The following is a 19,831-nucleotide window of genomic DNA, read 5'->3' on the forward strand; positions in this document are numbered from 1 at the left end:
TGCTTCACTGTTAAGACTGCTGTGACACCAACTGCTTCCTTGTGCTTTTCCTATTTCAGTCGTTGAGTGTTTCTCTCTCGCGTTGCTGCAACATAGCAGCAGTTTCTTTACTTGCTTTTTGCAAAGCAAAACACCAGTTCCTCTTGGGATTAATTTGCAGCTTTTTCTTGTGAATATCGCTGGAGAGGAGGATAACTGATAGTTAAAGGGTGGAGATAGAAAAGTCGCTTTCGAAGTGTTTTCATTTTCCTGAGTAAAAATTGTTTTACAGCTTGTGGCATGCAAGTACTTCCTCTAGGCTCAGTCAATGAATTCGCCTTGTAACTGAAAGAAGGGACCAAGATATTAAATCAAGACTTGATAGTGTAGTCCTCAAGTATGAAGACAATCATTGAAAATTCAGTTTATTTGTTATATCCAGCAGTAATGCAAATTTAGTTAAAGCCATTATAACACCTAGTTGAAGATTTTTAATCTCTACCTCGATGTTTAGTGCTGAGAAATGGATAATTGCAATGAAGGAGTAAGGTATTTTCCTGGTGCCTTTTGTGATCTGAGGGTTTCCCTGTGAGTTTTACATGTAGTTTTGACGTGGAATGGCTGATGGAATGTGGGAATTGTTTTGAATTCAGGAAAGTCCCACAAACCACAAAGGAAAAGTATTGTGTTTGTATATAAAATGTAGGGTAGAATATTTGCTGCTCTTTCAATAAAAATTATTGATGTCTGGGTAAGAAGTTTAGCTGAGGAGATAGCAGCCTCCATTTCAATGTTTCATCCACAAGATGGCTCTTTTGGAACCAGTGCTCGCATAGTTCTGACCTAGTTTTATGCACAGCTTCATAAATTCACCCAGATGTGAGGTCCATAACTTAAATAAAGCTGACATCTTCATTCTTAGATCACTAGAGCCTTATAGATGTCCACTTGAATCAAGTGAGAGTTGTCATTCAAGAAAGCTGGAATGGGCTGTAATAGATACAACATAAGGCCAAGTTTGAGATCTTCTTTTTGATTTTGTGTATTAAATGTCCTGTCATTTGCCCCTCACTATGCAGATTAAATGTGAAACACATTGACAGGAAGGCAGGCACAATGTTCTGGCTGCATTTCAGCCCTACTCTCTGGATTTTTGTGCACCAGCAGGGGGCAGTATGGCACCTACTCTGCTCGTAACTACTGCTCTGTGGACACGGGCATGGGGGAAAGCGATCATGTTTGGGCAAGGTGTTTTTAGGAATCTTCTTCTCATTGGTCTGCTCATGAACCATTTACAGGTTCAGAAGTGTAGACAGGGTCCGTGAAGGCTCTCAGAGGTCCATTTGGATTTGACTGTCAGCTCCAGTTCAAAGGTTTATAATCACGCACATGCTGCTGGAGAGGAAGAACACGGTGATTCCATAGACGTTCTGAGACCGGAGGACATCACAAGGGGTGGAACAAACCCCGAACACAGACAACAACATTTTAATTTAATGATATTTTCTTGAAAATATTTTAAAAGTATATTTTAAATAAAGCAAACAAAAACATACAAAGTATGGGCCTGGGAATAAAAGTCAGAAAAAAATTATACTGTAGTGCCCAGAACTACATTTAATATTCCAAATGCAATCTAACCAATTTTGTACCAGGAAAAGGAGAGATGCAAGAAGACTTCCAGTAGAAGGGAAGGTGGAGGAGGGATGTAAATTAGTTTATCGGTGTCACTTGCATCGAGAAAATAAATAAATTGTCTTGTATACCTTTTTTCAGATCATTACAACAGTGCATTGTGGCAATACAAAACCATCAAGAGACCATTATAGAGTACTAGGCAGCTATTCAATAGTGTTTGACAGTGGAGAAGATGTAGTCCTTGAACTTGGTGGTACGTCCCTCGGGCTTTTGTGTCTTCTGCTCAATGGTAATTGGGAAAAGAGAGAACGTTGGAGGTAGAGGGGATCCTTGATTAGGCTGGCTGTTTTACCAAGGTAGTGAGAAGTGTAGACGGTCTATGGAGGGGATGGTGGTTTCTGTAATACGACAAGTTGTGGCCACAGGAACTCTGCAGTTTCTTTGTAGCTATGGGCAGAATAGTTGCCGTGATGCATCTGGTTAGGATGCTCCCTTTGGTGCTTTGATAAAAATCAGGTAAAGGGTGACATGCCGAATTTCTTCAGTCTCCCGAAGAAGCAGAGACATCGGTGAATGAGTTGCCAGAGGAAATGGTGGAGGCAGGAACAGTAACGACATTTAAGGTGTATCTGGACATGAATGAGCAAAGTATAGAGGGATATAGAATTAATTCAGGAAAGTGAGAATAGTATAAATGGTCAGTAAAGACAAGTGGCCAGTTTCTATGTTGTATAATGTTATGATCCTGACTGTATCAGTACATTAGGCTGTTAGGCCTGTCTAATGAACAGTTATTAGTAAGATGGTTATGCTTTCTTGGCGGGTTAAATTGGTACATGTAGGATAAGAAAATAAAAAGAAAATGGAAAAGGTCATATATTCGTAGAGTCATTGAGCATTACAGCACAGAAGCCGTCTCTTCGGCCCATCTCGTCAGTCTCTGCCTAGCTTTCAGCATAGCGCCACCTGCCTGCAACCAGACCACAGTGCCACCTGCCTGCACCCAGACCACAGTGCCACCTGCCTGCACCCAGACCATAGCGCCACCTACCTGCACCCAGACCATAGCACCACCTACTTGCACCCAGACCATAGCGCCACCTGCCTGCACCCAGACCACAGTGCCACCTGCCTGCACCCAGACCACAGTGCCACCTGCCTGCACCCAGACCATAGTGCCACCTACTTGCACCCAGACCACAGTGCCACCTACCTGCATCCAGACTATAGCCCTTCATACCTGTTTCATCCATGTACCTATCCAAGTTCTCTTAAATTTTAAAATTGAACCTGCATTCACCACTTCCTCTGGCAGTTCCTCCAGACTCTCAGCATCCTCTGAGCGAAGAAGACCCCCCTCAGATTCCTCTTAAATATTTTACCTTTTGCCCTTAACCCATGTCCTCTGTGGAAAATGCTAGAAAAAAAACTAAGCAGATTAGAAGCATAAGAATGTCTGCAGATGCTGAAAATCCAAAGCAACATACACAAAATACTGCAGGAGCTCAGCAAGTGAGGTGGCATCTATGGAAGTGAATAGGCAGTCAACATTTCAGGCTGTGACCCTTCATCAGGACTGAGAAGGAAGGGGGAAGATGCCAGAATAGAAAGGTGGGGGGGGGGGGGGGAATGGAGGCTAGCTGGAAGGTGATGGGTGAAGCCAGGTGGATGGGGAAGGTCAAGGGCTGGAGAAGTAGGAACCTGAGAGGAGAATGGACCATAGGAGAAAGGGAAGGAGGAGGGGACCTGGGGGAAGTAATAAGCAGCTGAGAAGAGGTAAAAGGTCAGAGTGAGGAATTGAGCAAAGGGTGGGGTGGGGGGGGGGGGGGGATTTTTTTTACCGGAAGGAGAAATCAATATTCATGCCATTAGCTTGGAGGCTATCCAAGCAGAATATAAGGTGTTGCTCCTCCGTCCTGAGGGAATGGGAAATGGAATTAAAATGTTTAGCCACTGGTAAGTCTTTGCTTGTAACGAATGGAGTGGAGGTGCTCGACGAGGCGATTGCCCAGTTTACAACAGGACTCGCCAGTGTACAGGAGGCTACATCAGGAACACCAGACACAATAGTCAACCCCAGCAGATTAGCAGGTGAAGTGATGCTTCACCTGTAAGGACTGTTTGAGGCCCTGAATGGAGTTAAGGGAGGTGTATGGGCAGGTATAGAACTTAAGCCATTTGCAGGGATAATTGCTGGGGGGGAGATTTGTGGTGAGTGGAGGGAGATGAATGGACAAGGGAATTGCAGTGGGAGCAATCTACACCCCCCCCCCCCCAAGAAAGTGGAAGCAGATTAGGCAGTTTCTGTAGAAAGAGAAATATTTAACGTCCTAGACAAGGGACCTTTCACTAGACCTGGGAAGGAGAAAAAATAGGTTGGTCTGGGTAGCAATAAAATGTAGGTGAAGCCTAGAGGTAAATGCAAGAGATTCTGCTGATGCTGGAAATCTTGATGAACGTGTGCAAAGTTCTGGAGGAACTCAGCAGGTCAGGAATCATTGGAAGAAAGGATGAACAGTCAACATTTTGGCTCAAGATCCTTCATTGGGACTGGAGAGGAAGGGAGAAGAAGCCAGAATAAGAAGGAGGTGGGAGAAGGAAGGGTACACGTTGCCAGGTGATAGGTGAAGCCAGGTAAGGAGAAAGATGGGTAGGTGGGGTGTTGTGATGTGGGAAAGCCAAGGGAATTTCAATGATAAGGTACAATGGTTGAATAAGTTGATGTGGTCTGGTATACTGGGACATGTCCTGAAGACCAGACCATACAAGGAAGGAAAAGGGATAAAAAGGAATGCAAGGGGGAAATGATTCAGAGTATGGTAAATAAAGTTAGAGAGTTAAGGTTAAATCAGACGATTGCACTATACCCTGGCAGAATTGGGATGAAGAGTTAAAATGGCATGGAATTGGAAGCTCAGGGTCACTCCTGTGGACTGAACTGGGGTATTCAACAATGTGATCATGCCATCTGTGTTTAGTTTTTCAGTGACAGTGAGGCCCCTCATAATGGACTGAGCTCTTGACTGCATCTCTAGTTCCTGCATCTTTGCTCTCACCTCTTTTTAGTTCGGGACAGGATTTCACCCGTCTTATTCCTGCAATTGCAGCCCGTTGGAAGCAATTTACAGCTTTGCAAATAGCGATGCAAATAATGATCAGGACAGTGGGGAAGAATAGCACGTGAATCAGATTTTAATTTTAAGTGTCTAGCAAAGAGCTAGTGCTATTCCAATAGGCAGAATGGCATCAATGACGCCATTTATGATGTATAGACATTTCTGTTTTGTCTTGCAGTACTCAAATGAAACAGATGCCAGGCACTCACCTCAGTAAGTTTTGAAGATTTCATCTTACTTTTAGAGATAAATATACTTCTCCCACTTGTGAGACCACTTCACTGTTAAGGAAGGGACGTAAATAGTATGCCATTATGAGTTTGGCATCATAGCATTACCCAAACTGCACACTCTGGAGACAAAATGCATCAAAATTTCAATGATCAAACGATGACAATAGGAAAAGAACCCGGCCAGAGAAATTCCCTGCAACAAGGCAGTCTGATTGGCGTTCCCATCTGGTAACTTGCCTTCTCAATTTGAGGGCGTGGCACATATTATTATCGGAAGTATGGTCATTTGGCTCAGTAAAGGAAAGCAAAGCAGCTAGCAGCTTCTTGTGGTCAATTACAGAACTATAGCGAAGCACCAAGTGCAGAACACTGAACTTTGTTCAGGAAATGGTGCATGTAGAGGAACTTAACACAGAAGACGAATTTTATAAAGGGGTGTGGAAATGTTCAACAGAACATGTTGAAATGGATATCATGGGTACATACTGTATGTGAGTGTGACAATTCATTACTTTCTGAAAAGGCTTGACCACATGAGGCTAAGTGGAAATGGGAGTTCTCTTTATACTGCACCTAATCAAGATACTCATTAAATGACCGAGAATCAGATGATCAAACTGTACAGAATTGCTCTGTCTGATGTGTCTTCAAACAGTATTTACATCTATTGGGGTACTGACAATATCAATGTTTTCAATAATGCCAGTAGACACTTTGTGAATGATGTCAATGCTCATATCACTTCACTAAACAATTGTCACGAATGTTGGTCTTTGTATATTTTAAGGTAACTGGTAAATTAGTTTATTGTTGCCACATATACACCAAGGGACAGTGAAAATCACATCCTCTATGCTGTTTATATAGATCAATTCTTTAACGATTAGTTTTTGTGAAGATTAGCTTTATTTGTCACGTACGCCAAAAATGAAAAATACAGTGAAGTGCATTGTTTTGTGCCCACACCGAACAGAGTCTGAGGATTGTGCTGGAGCATCTGGCAGCTCTTGCCATGTTTCTGGCGCCAACGTAGCACGCTCACAACTTACTAACCATAATCCATACATCTTTAGAATGTGGGAGGAAACCAGAGCACCTGGAGGAAGAGACTACAGACTCCTTACAGTCAGCAGCGGGAATTGAACCCTGGCACTCTAATAGAGTTATGTTGTCTGCTACACTACTGTGCTGCCCTTCGATTGCCTCAATTACACGGTGCATTGAGGTAGTATGAGGCAAAGCAATTACAGAGAACAGAATAAAGTGTCGCACTTATAGAGAAAGTACAGTGTAGCTGGACAATAAGGTGCAAGGTCACATTGAGATAGATTATAAGGTCAAGAGTCTGTCTTGTAAATCAGGGAAATGGCAGGATAGAATCTGTGTTTGAGCCTGGTGGTACATATCTTCGGGCTTCTGTACCTTCTGAATGTGGTGGGGGGGAGAAGAATGTTCATGGTGGGTGGAGTGTTTAGTTATGTTGGCTGCTTCACCAAGGCAGTGTGCTGTAGACAGATGTAGTCCATAGAAGGGAGGCTGGCTCCTGTGATATGTTGAACAACGTCCGTAACTCTGCAGTTGCTGGCAGAGCAGGTGCTGTACTCAGCTGAGGTGCATCCAGATCGGATGCATTTTATGCTGCTTTGATAAAAATTGGAGAGGGTCAAGGAGAACGTACTGAACTTCTGTAGCCTCCTGAGCAAGTTAGAGATGCTGGTGAGCTTTCTTGGCTGCGGTGTCAGTGTAGTTGGACCAGGTCAGGCAGGAACATTAGCGATGTTCAAGTTGAAGTTTATTGTCATTCAACTATATACATATACCTCCCAATGAAACAACATTCCTCTGGACTATGCCACATAAAACTCACACACGGCTCAGAAATAATACAAGTAAAGTTAAATTAACAAATAATAAGGTGCATTTACAACACAAGTCAAAAAGCAAACAGTATTAAGGTACTAATGCTTCATATGTGATGAGACCTGGATGGTAGCAGGAAGTTCAGTAGTCTCACAGCCTCAGGAAGAAGCTACTTCCCAGCTTAATGTACCTTGTCCTAATGCTACAGGATCTCCTGCTTGATTGGCGGGAGGTGGTGGCGGTCAAAGATATTGTTGGATGGGAGGGATCATTGACAATGCTACGGGCCCCATGTACACAGCACTCCTGATAATCCTGAACGTTCTTGATGTTCATTCCTGGGAACGTGAAGCTCTTGAACTTCTTGACCACAGCATCATTGATGTCAGCAGAGGCATGTCCACCACCTCCCTTCCAACTCTTTTGATGGCATTAAGGGAAAGGTTGTTGTCCTGAAACCATGTGACTTTGCTGTCTATCACCTCCCGATATTCTGACCCATTGTTATTTGTGATATATGGCCAAGTACATTGGTATCATCTGTAAACTTGTAGTTGGAGTTAGAGCAGAGTCTGGCCGTGCAGTGGTGAGTGTACAGGGAGTTTTGAGCAAGGGAATGGTTTGGGGGTTGCGTGTTTTTGTTTCTTTTTCTTTGTTTCATGGCTATCTTGAGAAGACGAATACTCAGAGTTACATTCTACATACAGTCGGCCCTCCTTATCCGCGAGTCCCGCATCCATGAATTCAACCAACCGCGAATCGCAAAAACCCAGAAGTGCTCTTCAGCACTTGTTCGAGCATGTACTGACTTTTTTCTCTTTTCATTATTCCCTAAACAATGCAGTATAACAACTATTTACATAGCATTTACATTGTATTAGGTATTATAAGTAATCTAGAGATGATTTAAAGTATACGGGAGGATGTGCGTGGGTTATCGTGGATCGGAATCGAAAAAAATCTGAAGTTCTCTTACTAAGTAAGTTGGAGCAGGTACACCCAGTATTATTTAGTGTCAGTTAGTCAAACATTTGCATTCGTATATAGTATGTATTTTACCTTTCTATGCATATAAAACACTTAAGAACGTATGTTTCAGCGCCGGGCTCAGGAACAGAAGTTCCTGAGTTCGATCCAGTGACAGACCGCTCCCGAGTGCACTCTCCACCGTGCCGGGTTGATGTGGAGGATCAAAACCCCAAAGTCAATAATTAAGCCACTGCGTTGCTTAGTAATAATTGTAGCTTTCATCGGGGCAGGGCCTTTCTCACTTTATCCTTTAAAATTGTTCCGATCATTGACCGACATAGCCTTACACTTTTACAGTGACTGATGGCGTTTCACCTCTTTCTGATTGTTTTATTATTTCCACTTTATTTTCAATCATGATCATGATTATTTTCGTGAACAGGAACACTGTGCAGATTCAGAGCTCTGCCGCCAGGTCCTAATGTCCACCGCACTGAGACGGGTTAAATAAGGTCTGGGGTTCCGCTGGGTCCTAAGGTCCACCGCATTGAGACAGGTTGAATAAGGGAATTGAGCATCTGCTTTTTTTGGTATCTGTGAGGGGTACTGGAACCAATCCCTCGCGAATACAGAGGGCTGACTGTACATACTTCGATAATAAAATGAACCTTGAATCTTTGAGTAGAGTAGGGGACTGGGGAGGCAGCCTTTTGGGGCACTAATGTTGCTGCTTACTCTTACCAATTGTGGTCTTTTGGTTGGGATGTCAAGGATCTAACTGCAAATGGAGATATTTAGTCCCAGGATGAGTGTAAAACATTCTCACCTAAAAGCTAATGTGCAGTATCTGATATGAATATTCTCTTTGCTCTTAGTTGATTTACAAGAGATCAAAGAACTTCGCCTTGGGAAAAACTCGAAGGACTTTGAGCAGATTTCAAAAGAACAAAGAGACAAGTACAGCGATGATGTCTGCTTCACAGTGTTCTACGGATCTGAATTTGTTCTGAACAATCTCAGTTTGGCAGGTGAGTGCTCAGACCAATAGAAAATAATTCATTGTCATTGTCCTTGAGTCCTTGGTCAATGTAGTGAAGCCATTCTCCATTTTGAAGATTCAAGCTGAATCGACAGAAAATCTTGTTAGGAAGAGCAGAAACTCCTGGGAAAGTGAAACTGACAATTTGGAAGGCAGATGTTATGCAAAGTGTTAAGTGTTCTGGGAAATGTAATGGAGTTTCCTCAAAAGTGTGCAGTTTCATTAACACGATTGTGTTTGGATTACTGTTCAGTGTTTGTACATATTGCTCATCCTCCGTGTGTGATGTTCAAATGCCTTGTTGGATCACTGCAGTCCTTCTGTTTAAGAAACTTCCATCATGTTTTCAGGGAGGGACTTTCAGAATTTAGATCCAGCATTTTTAGGGAAATGGCGATAATATTTCCAGGTCAGAAAAGTGTGTGGCTTGGAGATGACCATGAAGGTAGTAGGTGTTTCCATGACATAATTATGTCCCCATCCACAAATCTAAAATGCTTACTATAGATTTATTTGGTATCTTTTATTTTAAAATTAACAAAGCATTGGCTTCACAAAATGGGACATGTCATTTTCAGCTATGTACATTTTTCAAGTGACTCTATGAAAACTTTTGGCTATAAAGCTTGCAAACTTAATAACAGTTATTTTAGAGTTGCTAAAGAGATTGTACTAAAGAGCCCGTTGATCTTGCTGTGTGGGTTGTTTTTTAAATAATTTTCATTTTGTTAGGTGAAACCTGTTAAGAAAGCTTGCATTTGAGATTACATCCTACTCATTCTCGAACTGTTTCCAAAAATATTAACTGCAAAAGTGTTTTGCTTTAATATGTGGGCACTTTGAATCCATAATTAGAGATTGTCATAACTCACACCATACATAAACCAGAATTGTATAGAATTATTTTGGAAGTTGGGTCTTCAGTTCTCTAAATATAATTCAAATCAATACTTGCTACCTGATGAAAGAAAGAATGAGAGACAGAGACAGAGAGCACATGCTTGCAATCAACTCCAGTAAATTACAACATTGCCATTCTTTCTTTAGGCGCCTGTGGGCTTCCAAGTGCTAAATAATACTGGAGAAAGTAATTATTGTATTACTATAACTTCCAACACTCTCGTATAAGGAGGATAACTAGGTTGGAGATTCACACAACTTGTGAAGTCTTCCATTTTAACCAAGCTTTTCAAAAAGACCTGCCCTTGAAGTATAAAGGAAATTCTTCAACTTATACTAGAGGAAGAGGACAAAATCCTTCCCTTATCTCTTTTCTGACATTTATGGTTTCTTCTCTTTGTCCATGAGCAAAGAGTGAATAGAAAGTACTAGTTCCCATTGAATTGAATCAGACTGTGTTAGTGATTCTACTCATTTGAATTTGGATTGCATGCGACAAAAATAGTTTTTATCCATAGTCCAGTTGTACTTCACAAAGGTAAATTAATTTAAAGCCAAATACTGTAAGCTAGAATTTTATCTTCAAGGCCATATCATATTCATTACACTATTAATCTTTCATAGTTGTCAAGAAGTCCTGTTGGCAAAAGAAGACAGAGCATTATCTGCAAATCACAGAAGATTCTGCAGATGCTAGAAGTACAGTGCAACAAAACCAAAATGCTGGTGAAACTCAGCAGGTCAGGCAGCATCTACGGAAAGTAATAGAGTCAACATATTGGGCCGATTCATTCATCAGGACTGGAAAGAAAGGCAGAAGATATTAGAACAACACACAGGACAGTCCTGACGAAGGGTCTCAGCCCGAAACATCGACAGGGCTTCTCCCTATAGATGCTGCCTGACCTGCTGTGTTTCACCAGCATTTTGTGTGTTTTGCTTGAATTTCCAGCATCTGCAGATTTCCTCGTGTTTGCAGATGGTAAGTGAAGCTAGGTGGGTGGGGGTATCACCTTCTAGCTTGTCTCCTTTCTCTTTCTCCCTTCCACAAGGGTCTTGGCCTGAGATGTTGACTGTTTATTCATTTCCACAGATGCTGCCAGACCTGCTGAGTTCCTCCAGCATGTTGTGTTTGTTGCAATATCTGCAGTTAAAGGCTGTTCACTCTAAAGTGTTCCGATTTACTTCTAAGACTGTACAAAGTTGAACACTTCGAAAAGCAATGACAGGATCACAATAGTTTTCACTTCTGAAGAACAGTATACACTTCTCTTAATATAAACTCTTTAAAGAGCTACATTAAAATATGGAACAGCTCAGCAAACAGTCGCACGCACTTTCACACAAACAATCTAGATTCCTTTCACTGACACCTTGGTATGTTTTATCTTTCTCAGCACACACACCGAAAACACGCCTACCAACTTTTCATTTCCTCACTCGCCTCTCTGTGTCCCTCAAGTGTGTCATGCAATTTCCATACTAAATTAACTTGCACCACATTAAAGTTTATAGAGCAATCGCACGTTATAAATCAGTTAGAAAACAAAATATTGCTCATTTTCAGGGGTTATATTGAAAGGAAAATGGAAGACATACATCATTCAAGGAGATTTTAAAACGCAGTTTTAAAACAGTGTTGTCAACTCCTGATCATATAGACACCCCCATTTCTATCAAACCTTCAACAGCCTCCAGACATTCTTGCTTTCTGATCTACAACCTCCATCAGATGATAAAATCTATTTGCTACCAGTGCTTCAGCCTTGTTGAAAGTGACCTCTGTCTCCCAGGGACATCTTCACTTCTGAGCCATTTGTTGCCATTTATGTGCGGAATGTACATCAGATTTCTTTGAAGTTTTGCTTCCTGACATTCACTTGAAAAGAATTCATTTCCAATGACCACAGAACCACCTTTCTGTTGCTTTATAGCACCGAGTGATAAACACAAGAGATTCTGCAGATGCTGGAAATCTATGGCAATGCACACAAAATACTGGAGGAACTCAGCAGGTCAGGCAGCATCCATGGAAATGAATCAACGTTTCAGGCCCGGGCGCCTCTTCAGGACCGGAGAAAGGCCGCGGCCTGAAACATCAGCTGATTATTCATGTCCGTAGATGCTGCCTGACCTGCTGAGTTCCTCCGGCCTTTTGTGTGTGTTGTTTTATTGTACCATTGGTGGGGTTCTTGCCCCATTTGTCCTCCAATGAATACCTTCTCACGACGCGAGCTTTTCGAGCGCATAGGTTTCACAGATCAAACCCCAAAGTGTCTTTAATTAGCAACATAGCTATGATAGCTCTCAGCCATTGAAGGAGATTGGCTCTCTTTCAGCATTGGGCATGTCATAATGGCACTGGAATGTGTGGCTCCCAGCACATCCTTAGCTGGTGTTGGTTGTTAATGCAAACGACACAGTTCACTGTATGTTTCAACATACACGTGATAAATACATCTGAATCTGAGACTACGTCCACACTGGACTGGATAATTTTGAAAATGCCGGTTTTGTGTAAAAACGATAGGCGTCTACACCAAGCGTTTTTGAAAATACTTCCGTCCACATTAAAACGGGTATTTGGGCGAATTTCCTCCTACTGGGCACGCGCAGGACACATCTTCAGAAAACAAGCGACATGTTTGGTGTCAAATCTAGCTGTGAATGTGCACATTTATGTAGTTACAGACTAGAAAAAACTTGAAAAGAAATTGCCAAACGACGGACAGCTGTTGGCTCTTGTGCAGGAGGACTTAAAACTAAAAAAAAACAATTACTGGAGTGTGTGGAGGCAACTGACAGGGAGTTCACGGACACTATGACCCGGCTGACCATGAACATCGAAAAACTGACTAACTCTGTTGCATTGATAAAGCACCTTGTTAAATGTATAAAACAAGTCTGCATCAGTGTTATCTTGTATTTCCATACAATGCTACATTAGGCTGTTACACATCTATTGTCAGAAAAGTACTTGCATAAATAGGTAAACCACCTTCATACAAGCAAGGACAGACAACAGGGCAAAGTGAGTATACTTATTTATTCAGTAAGTTATGGGTCAAAGTATTTGGTGAGTACATTTCTAACACTTCTGGCTTCAGTCTCGTTGCCGTCTGTTCTGAAATTGTTAGGTTGTCTGGCGGGGTTGTGTTCCAGAAAACAATGCAATGCCGTGCTGCTGCCACTATCTGTTCTGGCACGTCATGACAACGTAGTTAGAAATCTCCGGTTACCCCATCTATACTACTCTGCCCAAGCAGCGTTTTCAAATTTACACACTCAGGAAGGTGTTTTAGAAAAGCTCCATTTTCTGGGAGGAAAAAGCTGTTTCAGTGTGGACGGAGAGTCAAAATGAAGAGAAAAAGCTTCGGTTACGGATTTATCCAGTCTAGTGTGGACGTAGCCTAAGGAGAACAAAATAATTGTTACTCCAGATCTGCTGCAGCACAAAAAAACACTAAATATAAAGAACACAATAAAAGAAAATGTATAACACCTGTAAATATGAATACATATGATAGCTTATATACATTACATCCATAAGGTGAAGCTAAACTGTACAAAAGGTGACTAATAAAAGGTGAATAATAAAGTAGTGATCGAGTTTATGGGTGGAGGTGTTGATCAGTCTCTGACATTGCTGAGTATTGCCCGAGTTACCTGACGTCAGGCAAATGGGGGCAAAGGATTTGTCTGCTTTTTAGTTTGAATGCTCTATCCCAGACTAAAATGCAGACAGACCTTTTAGCCAGATCTGTGAAAACTCTGCATTAAAACTGTAACTTCTAAATACATAAAGTGTCATTTTAATATCTCCTAATCTGAGATTCTTAAATCCCTTGCTTCTGAATTGTGAGTGAGGAAAACCTTCATTAACCCTTTGGGTCTGTCAGCAGTGTGGTTGTTACTCTCACATTCAATTGCAAATTTTGTTGAAAACTTGTCATTCACAGTTTCTGTGACTGACTCCACAAATGCACCAACCAATGGTATCTGTGCCTTTGCATAATTAAGATCTTATTTACTTTGCCTTGCATTTAAATCATTTATTTCAGAATCAAAATGAGGTTGATTATCACTGACATATATTGTGAAATCTGTTGCTCTGTGGTTGCAGCAGCGAAGTGTAGTACATAAAAATTAATATAAACTGCATTAAGAATATATTTAAAAAACACTGCAAGAAGAGGGCAAATTCGTGTTGATAATTCCTTCTAGCATATACTGGGTTAATTCATAGCAGTACATAGCAAAACTGACAATACGGTACAGCTACATGATTCTTTTTATATCGATTTACTTTGAGTTAAATGCGTTCCCCTCACAGGTCTAACTACGGCTGTAAGTGAACTGACTGAAGAAAGCATTGATAAGTGTTTCACAATTGTCTTCTATTTCTACAGCTAATTCGAAAGAAGAAGCTTCCAGATGGATAAAGGGTCTGGAAATCCTCCAGAAAGAAGCTCAAAGCGCACCGACACCCTTACTAGTCGAAAGGTAGAGCGATGTATGGCAGTCTTGTGTTTAAGTTGCTTTGCCGATTGCTCTTCTATACAAACAAACCTGAAACGATATCGAACATGCAAATAATGTTTCGGTATAGATTTATGCGTAGAAAAATTAAATCATTTTGCACCTGCAAGAAAGTAAATTTAACCTGAATTGCATCCCACTGTTAATAATTTCTGGGTGAAATTATGCCCATTGGGTAATTAACCTGGGCACTCTCATTTTATCTTGTCTGATGCAATTCTGCATTTTTCCTACACTATATGTTTTATACCATTGTGACAAAAGTCAGATCTTTTGGGTGCACCTACTAAATGGACAAAATGAGCTTGGGGCACACTGCAATGACTCGAGCAATGAATGGGTCTCCACTCCAACGTTCTGCTTGCCTCGGCTTCCAATGATCGGGTATGAACACCTCATCGCTGCTTCAAATCAAGTTTGTTGTCATATGCATAAGTACAGTGAGGTGCAGCTACGGTGCAAACCTTGCAACAGCATCACATGCACGTAGAATCAGACAACGCACAGAACATAACTGATACAGACATTATACACTTGCTATACAATATAGCAAAGAAAAGACATTAGTGCAAAGAATATAGAAGCGGTACCACTGTACTGCAAAAGGTGGTCCACAGTGCTCAATAGGATTAGAGTTGTGCAGGTTAGTTCAAAAACCTTGTGGTTTCAGAAAAAAGTAGCTGTCCCAGAACCTGATGGTGTGGGGCTTCAAGCTTCTGTGCCTCCTGCCGGATAGTAGAAATGAGAGGGGGACATTGTCCAGGTGATGAGGATCCTCGATGACAGATGCCACCTTCTTGAGGCAGTGCCTCATGTGGATGCTTTTGATGTTGGGGCCACTGTGCCCCTGATGGATGAAGCTGTGGCCACTATTTACAGCTTCTTATGTACACTTGCATTGAAATTGCTGTACCAGGCCGTGAGTCAGGATAATTTCAGAACCAGAATCAGGTTTATTATCGGTGACATGTCATGAAAAAAATTTGTAGTTTTGTGCCAGCAGTACAGTGCATGACATAAATATTACGTTACAATAAATAAATAAAGTAGTGCTAGGGAGGAATAATGAGGTGGTGTTCATGGGTTCGTTCGCTGTTCAGAAATCTGACTTTGGAGGAGAAGAAATTGTTCTTGAAACATTTTGTGTAGGTCTTCATGCTCACATATCTCCTTCCTGAAGGTAGCAGTCTGAAGTGAGCATATTAGCTCTACTTCATTAATGACATACTATCTTGAGATTTGGTATGTCACCAAAGACTTGTAAATTTCTACAGACAGACAAAAGGGTGACGCATACCCTTTTGGTATTTGGGGTTGAGGGGGTAAACAGCTTTAAGTTTCTCAGCATCCACATCACCAAGGACCTCACGTGGTCTGTACACACCAGCTGTGTAGTGAAAAAGGTACAAGGGTGCCTCTTTCACCTCAGACGGTTGAGGAAGTTTGGCATGGGCCCCAAATCCTAAGAACTTTCTACAGGGGCACAATTTAGAGCATCTTGACTGGCTGCATCACTGCCTGGTATGGGAACTGTACCTCCCTCAATCGCAGGACACTGTAGAGAGTAATGCGGACAGCCCAACACATCTGTAGTTGCAAACTTCCCATGATTCAGGACATTTATAAGGACAGGTGTGTAAAAATCATTGGGGACCCAAGTCACCCCAATCGCAATCTATTTCAGCTGCTACCATCTGGGAAACGGTATCCTAGCAAAACACAGTCAATGTAGTATAGACTGCAGGACACCTTCTTCCACCAGGCATCAGGCTGATGAACTCACGCTGGTTTGAGTGTACTCTATATTACATTGACTGTTCCATTTATTATAAATTGCACATTGTACATTTAGACAGAGACGTAACTTAAAGATTTTTACTCCTCATGTATGTGAAAGATGTAAGAAATAAAGTCAGTTCAATTCAATACTAGTTTACTGCCATATAAAATGGTATATAATGGTAAGACTCTTGGCAGTGTGGAGGATCAGAGGGATCTTGGGTTCCGAGTCCATAGGACGCTCAAAGCAGCTGCGCAGGTTGATTCTGTGGTTAAGAAGGCGTATAGTGTATTGGCCTTCATCAATTGTGGAATTGAATTTAGGAGCCGAGAAATAATGTTGCAGCTATATAGGACCCTGGTCAGACTCCACTTGGTGTACTGTGCTCAGTTCTGGTTGCTTCACTACAGGAAGGATGTGGAAGCCGTAGAAAGAGTGCAGAGGAGATTTACAAGGATGTTGCCTGGATTGGGCAGCATGCCTTAAGAGAATAGGCTGAGTGAACTCAGCCTTTTCCCCTTGGAGCGACGGAGGATGAGAGGTGACCTGATAGAGGTGTATAAGATGATGAGAGGCATTGATCGTGTGGATAGTCGGAGGCTTTTTCCTAGGGCTGAAATGGTTGCCACAAGAGGATGCAGGTTTAAGGTGCTGGGAACTATGTACAGAGGAGATGTCAGGGCTAAGTTTTTTTACTCAGAGTGGTGAGTGCGTGGGACGGACTGCTGGCAACGGTGGTGGAGGCAGATACGATAGGGTCTTTTAAGAGACTTTTGGATAGGTACATAGAGCTTAGAAAAATAGAGGTCTATGGGTAAGCCTAGTAATTTCTAAGTTAGGGACGTGTTCGGCACAACTTTGTGGGCCGAAGGGCCTGTATTGTGCTGTAGGTTTTCTCTGTCTCTATGTTTCTAAAACTTCATAGACAAAAATTAATAAAATTTATGTTAGAAGATCTCAAAAATCTGAAGTGTTCTTTGGAGTTGCATGAAGTTCTGTGAGCAATTGATTGCAGTTTGACACTGCACTACTTTTAATTCTTGGTATAGAGCATTGTGACATACGTCCTCTTGTTGCTGCCTTGTAACCTGTTGCTGGAAATGCACAAGCGAAAATGTAACAATGCTTTTGTGAGTTCTTTCCATTCTGATATGTTTTTCCTGTCACTTTCAGCTGGCTGAGGAAACAGTTTTATTCTGTGGACTTCACAAGGAGAAACAGGTAAAGTTCATTGACTTTCTGTGCTTCTTGAACTGCAGTGTTAGGTAGGCTTAAGTTTGTTTCTTGATGATAATGGTGTGGATATGGAAATGCAGGTGTTACCCAAGACCGGGGAATTATGGGATTTTTGTTAGGCAAGGTTGTCCTTGTCTGCCACTGACTTGTCATATGTCAAAACCACCACTTATCTATTAATAATTGAACATCTTCCATGTCTTACTCTTAGCAACTATTGGCATCTGTCTCCTGATTGAAGTGAGTTTTCAGTCTAAGAAGCTGTTGACATCTGGACTAAAAGTTACTCCCTGAAAATTGCAATCACAGGCCTCTGATAATTAGAATTATCTCTGCATCAAGTTTTCTAGGGCTCATTGTTTTTATACTCAGTCAAAGGGTGAAGTCCATTTTCCTCTCCTCTGGCACTCACATCTTGCAGACAGGTGTTTGGAATAGAGACCAGCATCGAGTGATTCTAATGCCATTCAGCAGTAGTAAGCAAGATATTTGTGAGTCTTCCCCTGTATATGAAATTGCTCTTTTCTCCTTCCACCACTTCACTGATAACTAAGCAATGATGATGGGTTGACTGCTGAACAGACAAAATTTATTATTATTTTGGGGATAAAGTATCCTTCATGTTATTTGGTAATCCTTTTTAATATCTCAATCTGTAAAATGTTCCATTCTGATGCTCTCTTCTCAGCAGTTCAATTGAGAAATCAAAAGAATGCATGGATCTTGCATTTAGGAGGTGGATCAACCAGATTGCACTGAGATGAGAAATTTCTTCATTCAAAGAATAGTGAATCTTTGGAAATGCCTAATCTCACACAGTTATTGAACTAACTTTGCAGTTTACTGTCAGTGGAAATCTGTGTACATGTTCCTTAAATAATCCTAGACTGATCCAAACTGATAGGAATAACCTAGAAACATAGAAACATAGAAAATAGGTGCAGGAGTAGGCCAATCGGCCCTTCGAGCCTGCACCGCCATTCAGTATGATCATGGCTGATCATCCAACTCAGAACCCTGTACCTGCTTTCTCTCCATACCCCCTGATCCCTTTAGCCACAAGGGCCATATCTAACTTTTTCTTAAATATAGCCAATGAACTGGCCTCAACTGTTTCCTGTGGCAGATAATTCCACAGATTCACCACTCTCTGTGTGAAGAAGTTTTTCTTCATCTCGGTCCTAAAAGGCTTCCCCTTTATCCTTAAACTGTGACCCCTCGTTCTGGACTTCCCCGACATCGGAAACAATCTTCCTGCATCTAGCCTGTCCAATCCCTTTAGAATTTTATACGTTTCAATAAGATCCCCCCCACAATCTTCTAAATTCCAGTGAGTATAAGCCTAGTCGATCCAGTCTTTCTTCATATGAAAGTCCTGCCATCCCAGGAATCAATCTGGTGAACCTTCTCTGTACTCCCTCTATGGCAAGAATGTCTTTCCTCAGATTAGGGGACCAAAACTGCACAGAATATTCTAGGTGCGGTCTCACCAAGGCCTTGTACAACTGCAGTAGAACCTCCCTGCTCCTGTACTCAAATCCTTTTGCTATGAATGTCAACATACCATTTGCCTTTTTCATCGCCTGCTGTACCTGCATGCCCACCTTCAATGACTGGTGTACAATGACACCCAGGTCTCGTTGCAACTCTCCTTTTCCTAATCGGCCACCGTTCAGATAATAATCTGTTTCCCTGTTCTTGCAACCAAAGTGGATAACCTCACATTTATCCACATTAAATTGCATCTGCCATGAACTTGCCCACTCACCTAACCTATCTAAGTCACCCTGCATCCTCTTAGCATCCTCCTCACAGCTAACACCACCGCCCAGCTTCATGTCATACGCAAACTTGGAGCTGCTGCATTTAATTCCCTCATCTAAATCATTAATATATATTGTAAACAACTGGGGTCCCAGCACTGAGCCTTGCGGTACCCCACTAGTCACTGCCTGCCATTCTGAAAAGGTCCCGTTTACTCCCACTCTTTGCTTCCTGTCTGCCAGCCAATTCTCTATCCACATCAATACCATACCCCCAATACCATGTACTTTAAGTTTGCACACTAATCTCCTGTGTGGGACCTTGTCAAAAGCCTTTTGAAAATCTAAATATACCACATCCACTGGCTCTCCCCTATCCATTCTACTAGTTACATCTTCAAAAAATTCTATAAGATTCGTCAGACATGATTTTCCTTTCACAAATCCATGCTGACTTTGTCCGATGATTTCACCTCTTTCCAAATGTGCTGTTATCACATCTTTGATAACCGACTCTAGCATTTTCCCCACCACCGATGTCAAACTAATCAGTCTATAATTCCCAGGTTTCTCTCTCCCTCCTTTTTTAAAAAGTGGGGTTACATTAGCCACCCTCCAATCCTCAGGACCTAATCCAGAATCTAAGGAGTTTTGAAAAATTATCACTAATGCATCCACTATTTCTTGGGCTACTTCCTTAAGCACTCTGGGATGCAGACCATCTGGCTCAGGGGATTTATCTGCCTTTAATCCCTTCAATTTACCTAACACCACTTCCC

The 19,831-nt window shown here is 41.8% G+C and overlaps 1 protein-coding gene across 1 annotated transcript in view; it reads left to right on the plus strand.

The window, feature by feature from the left end:
• The window catches only part of plcg2 (phospholipase C, gamma 2), a 209,166-nt gene that overhangs the window by 118,627 nt on the left and 70,708 nt on the right, over positions 1-19,831 (plus strand). The window contains exons 2-4 of the mRNA XM_073070312.1: positions 8,671-8,823; positions 14,144-14,237; positions 17,227-17,274. Of these exons, the coding sequence (XP_072926413.1) occupies positions 8,671-8,823; positions 14,144-14,237; positions 17,227-17,274 (295 nt within the window). The remainder of the gene's footprint in view (positions 1-8,670; positions 8,824-14,143; positions 14,238-17,226; positions 17,275-19,831) is intronic.

This window comes from Hemitrygon akajei, chromosome 17, assembly GCF_048418815.1.
Source record: "Hemitrygon akajei chromosome 17, sHemAka1.3, whole genome shotgun sequence".
Lineage (NCBI taxonomy): Eukaryota > Metazoa > Chordata > Chondrichthyes > Myliobatiformes > Dasyatidae > Hemitrygon > Hemitrygon akajei.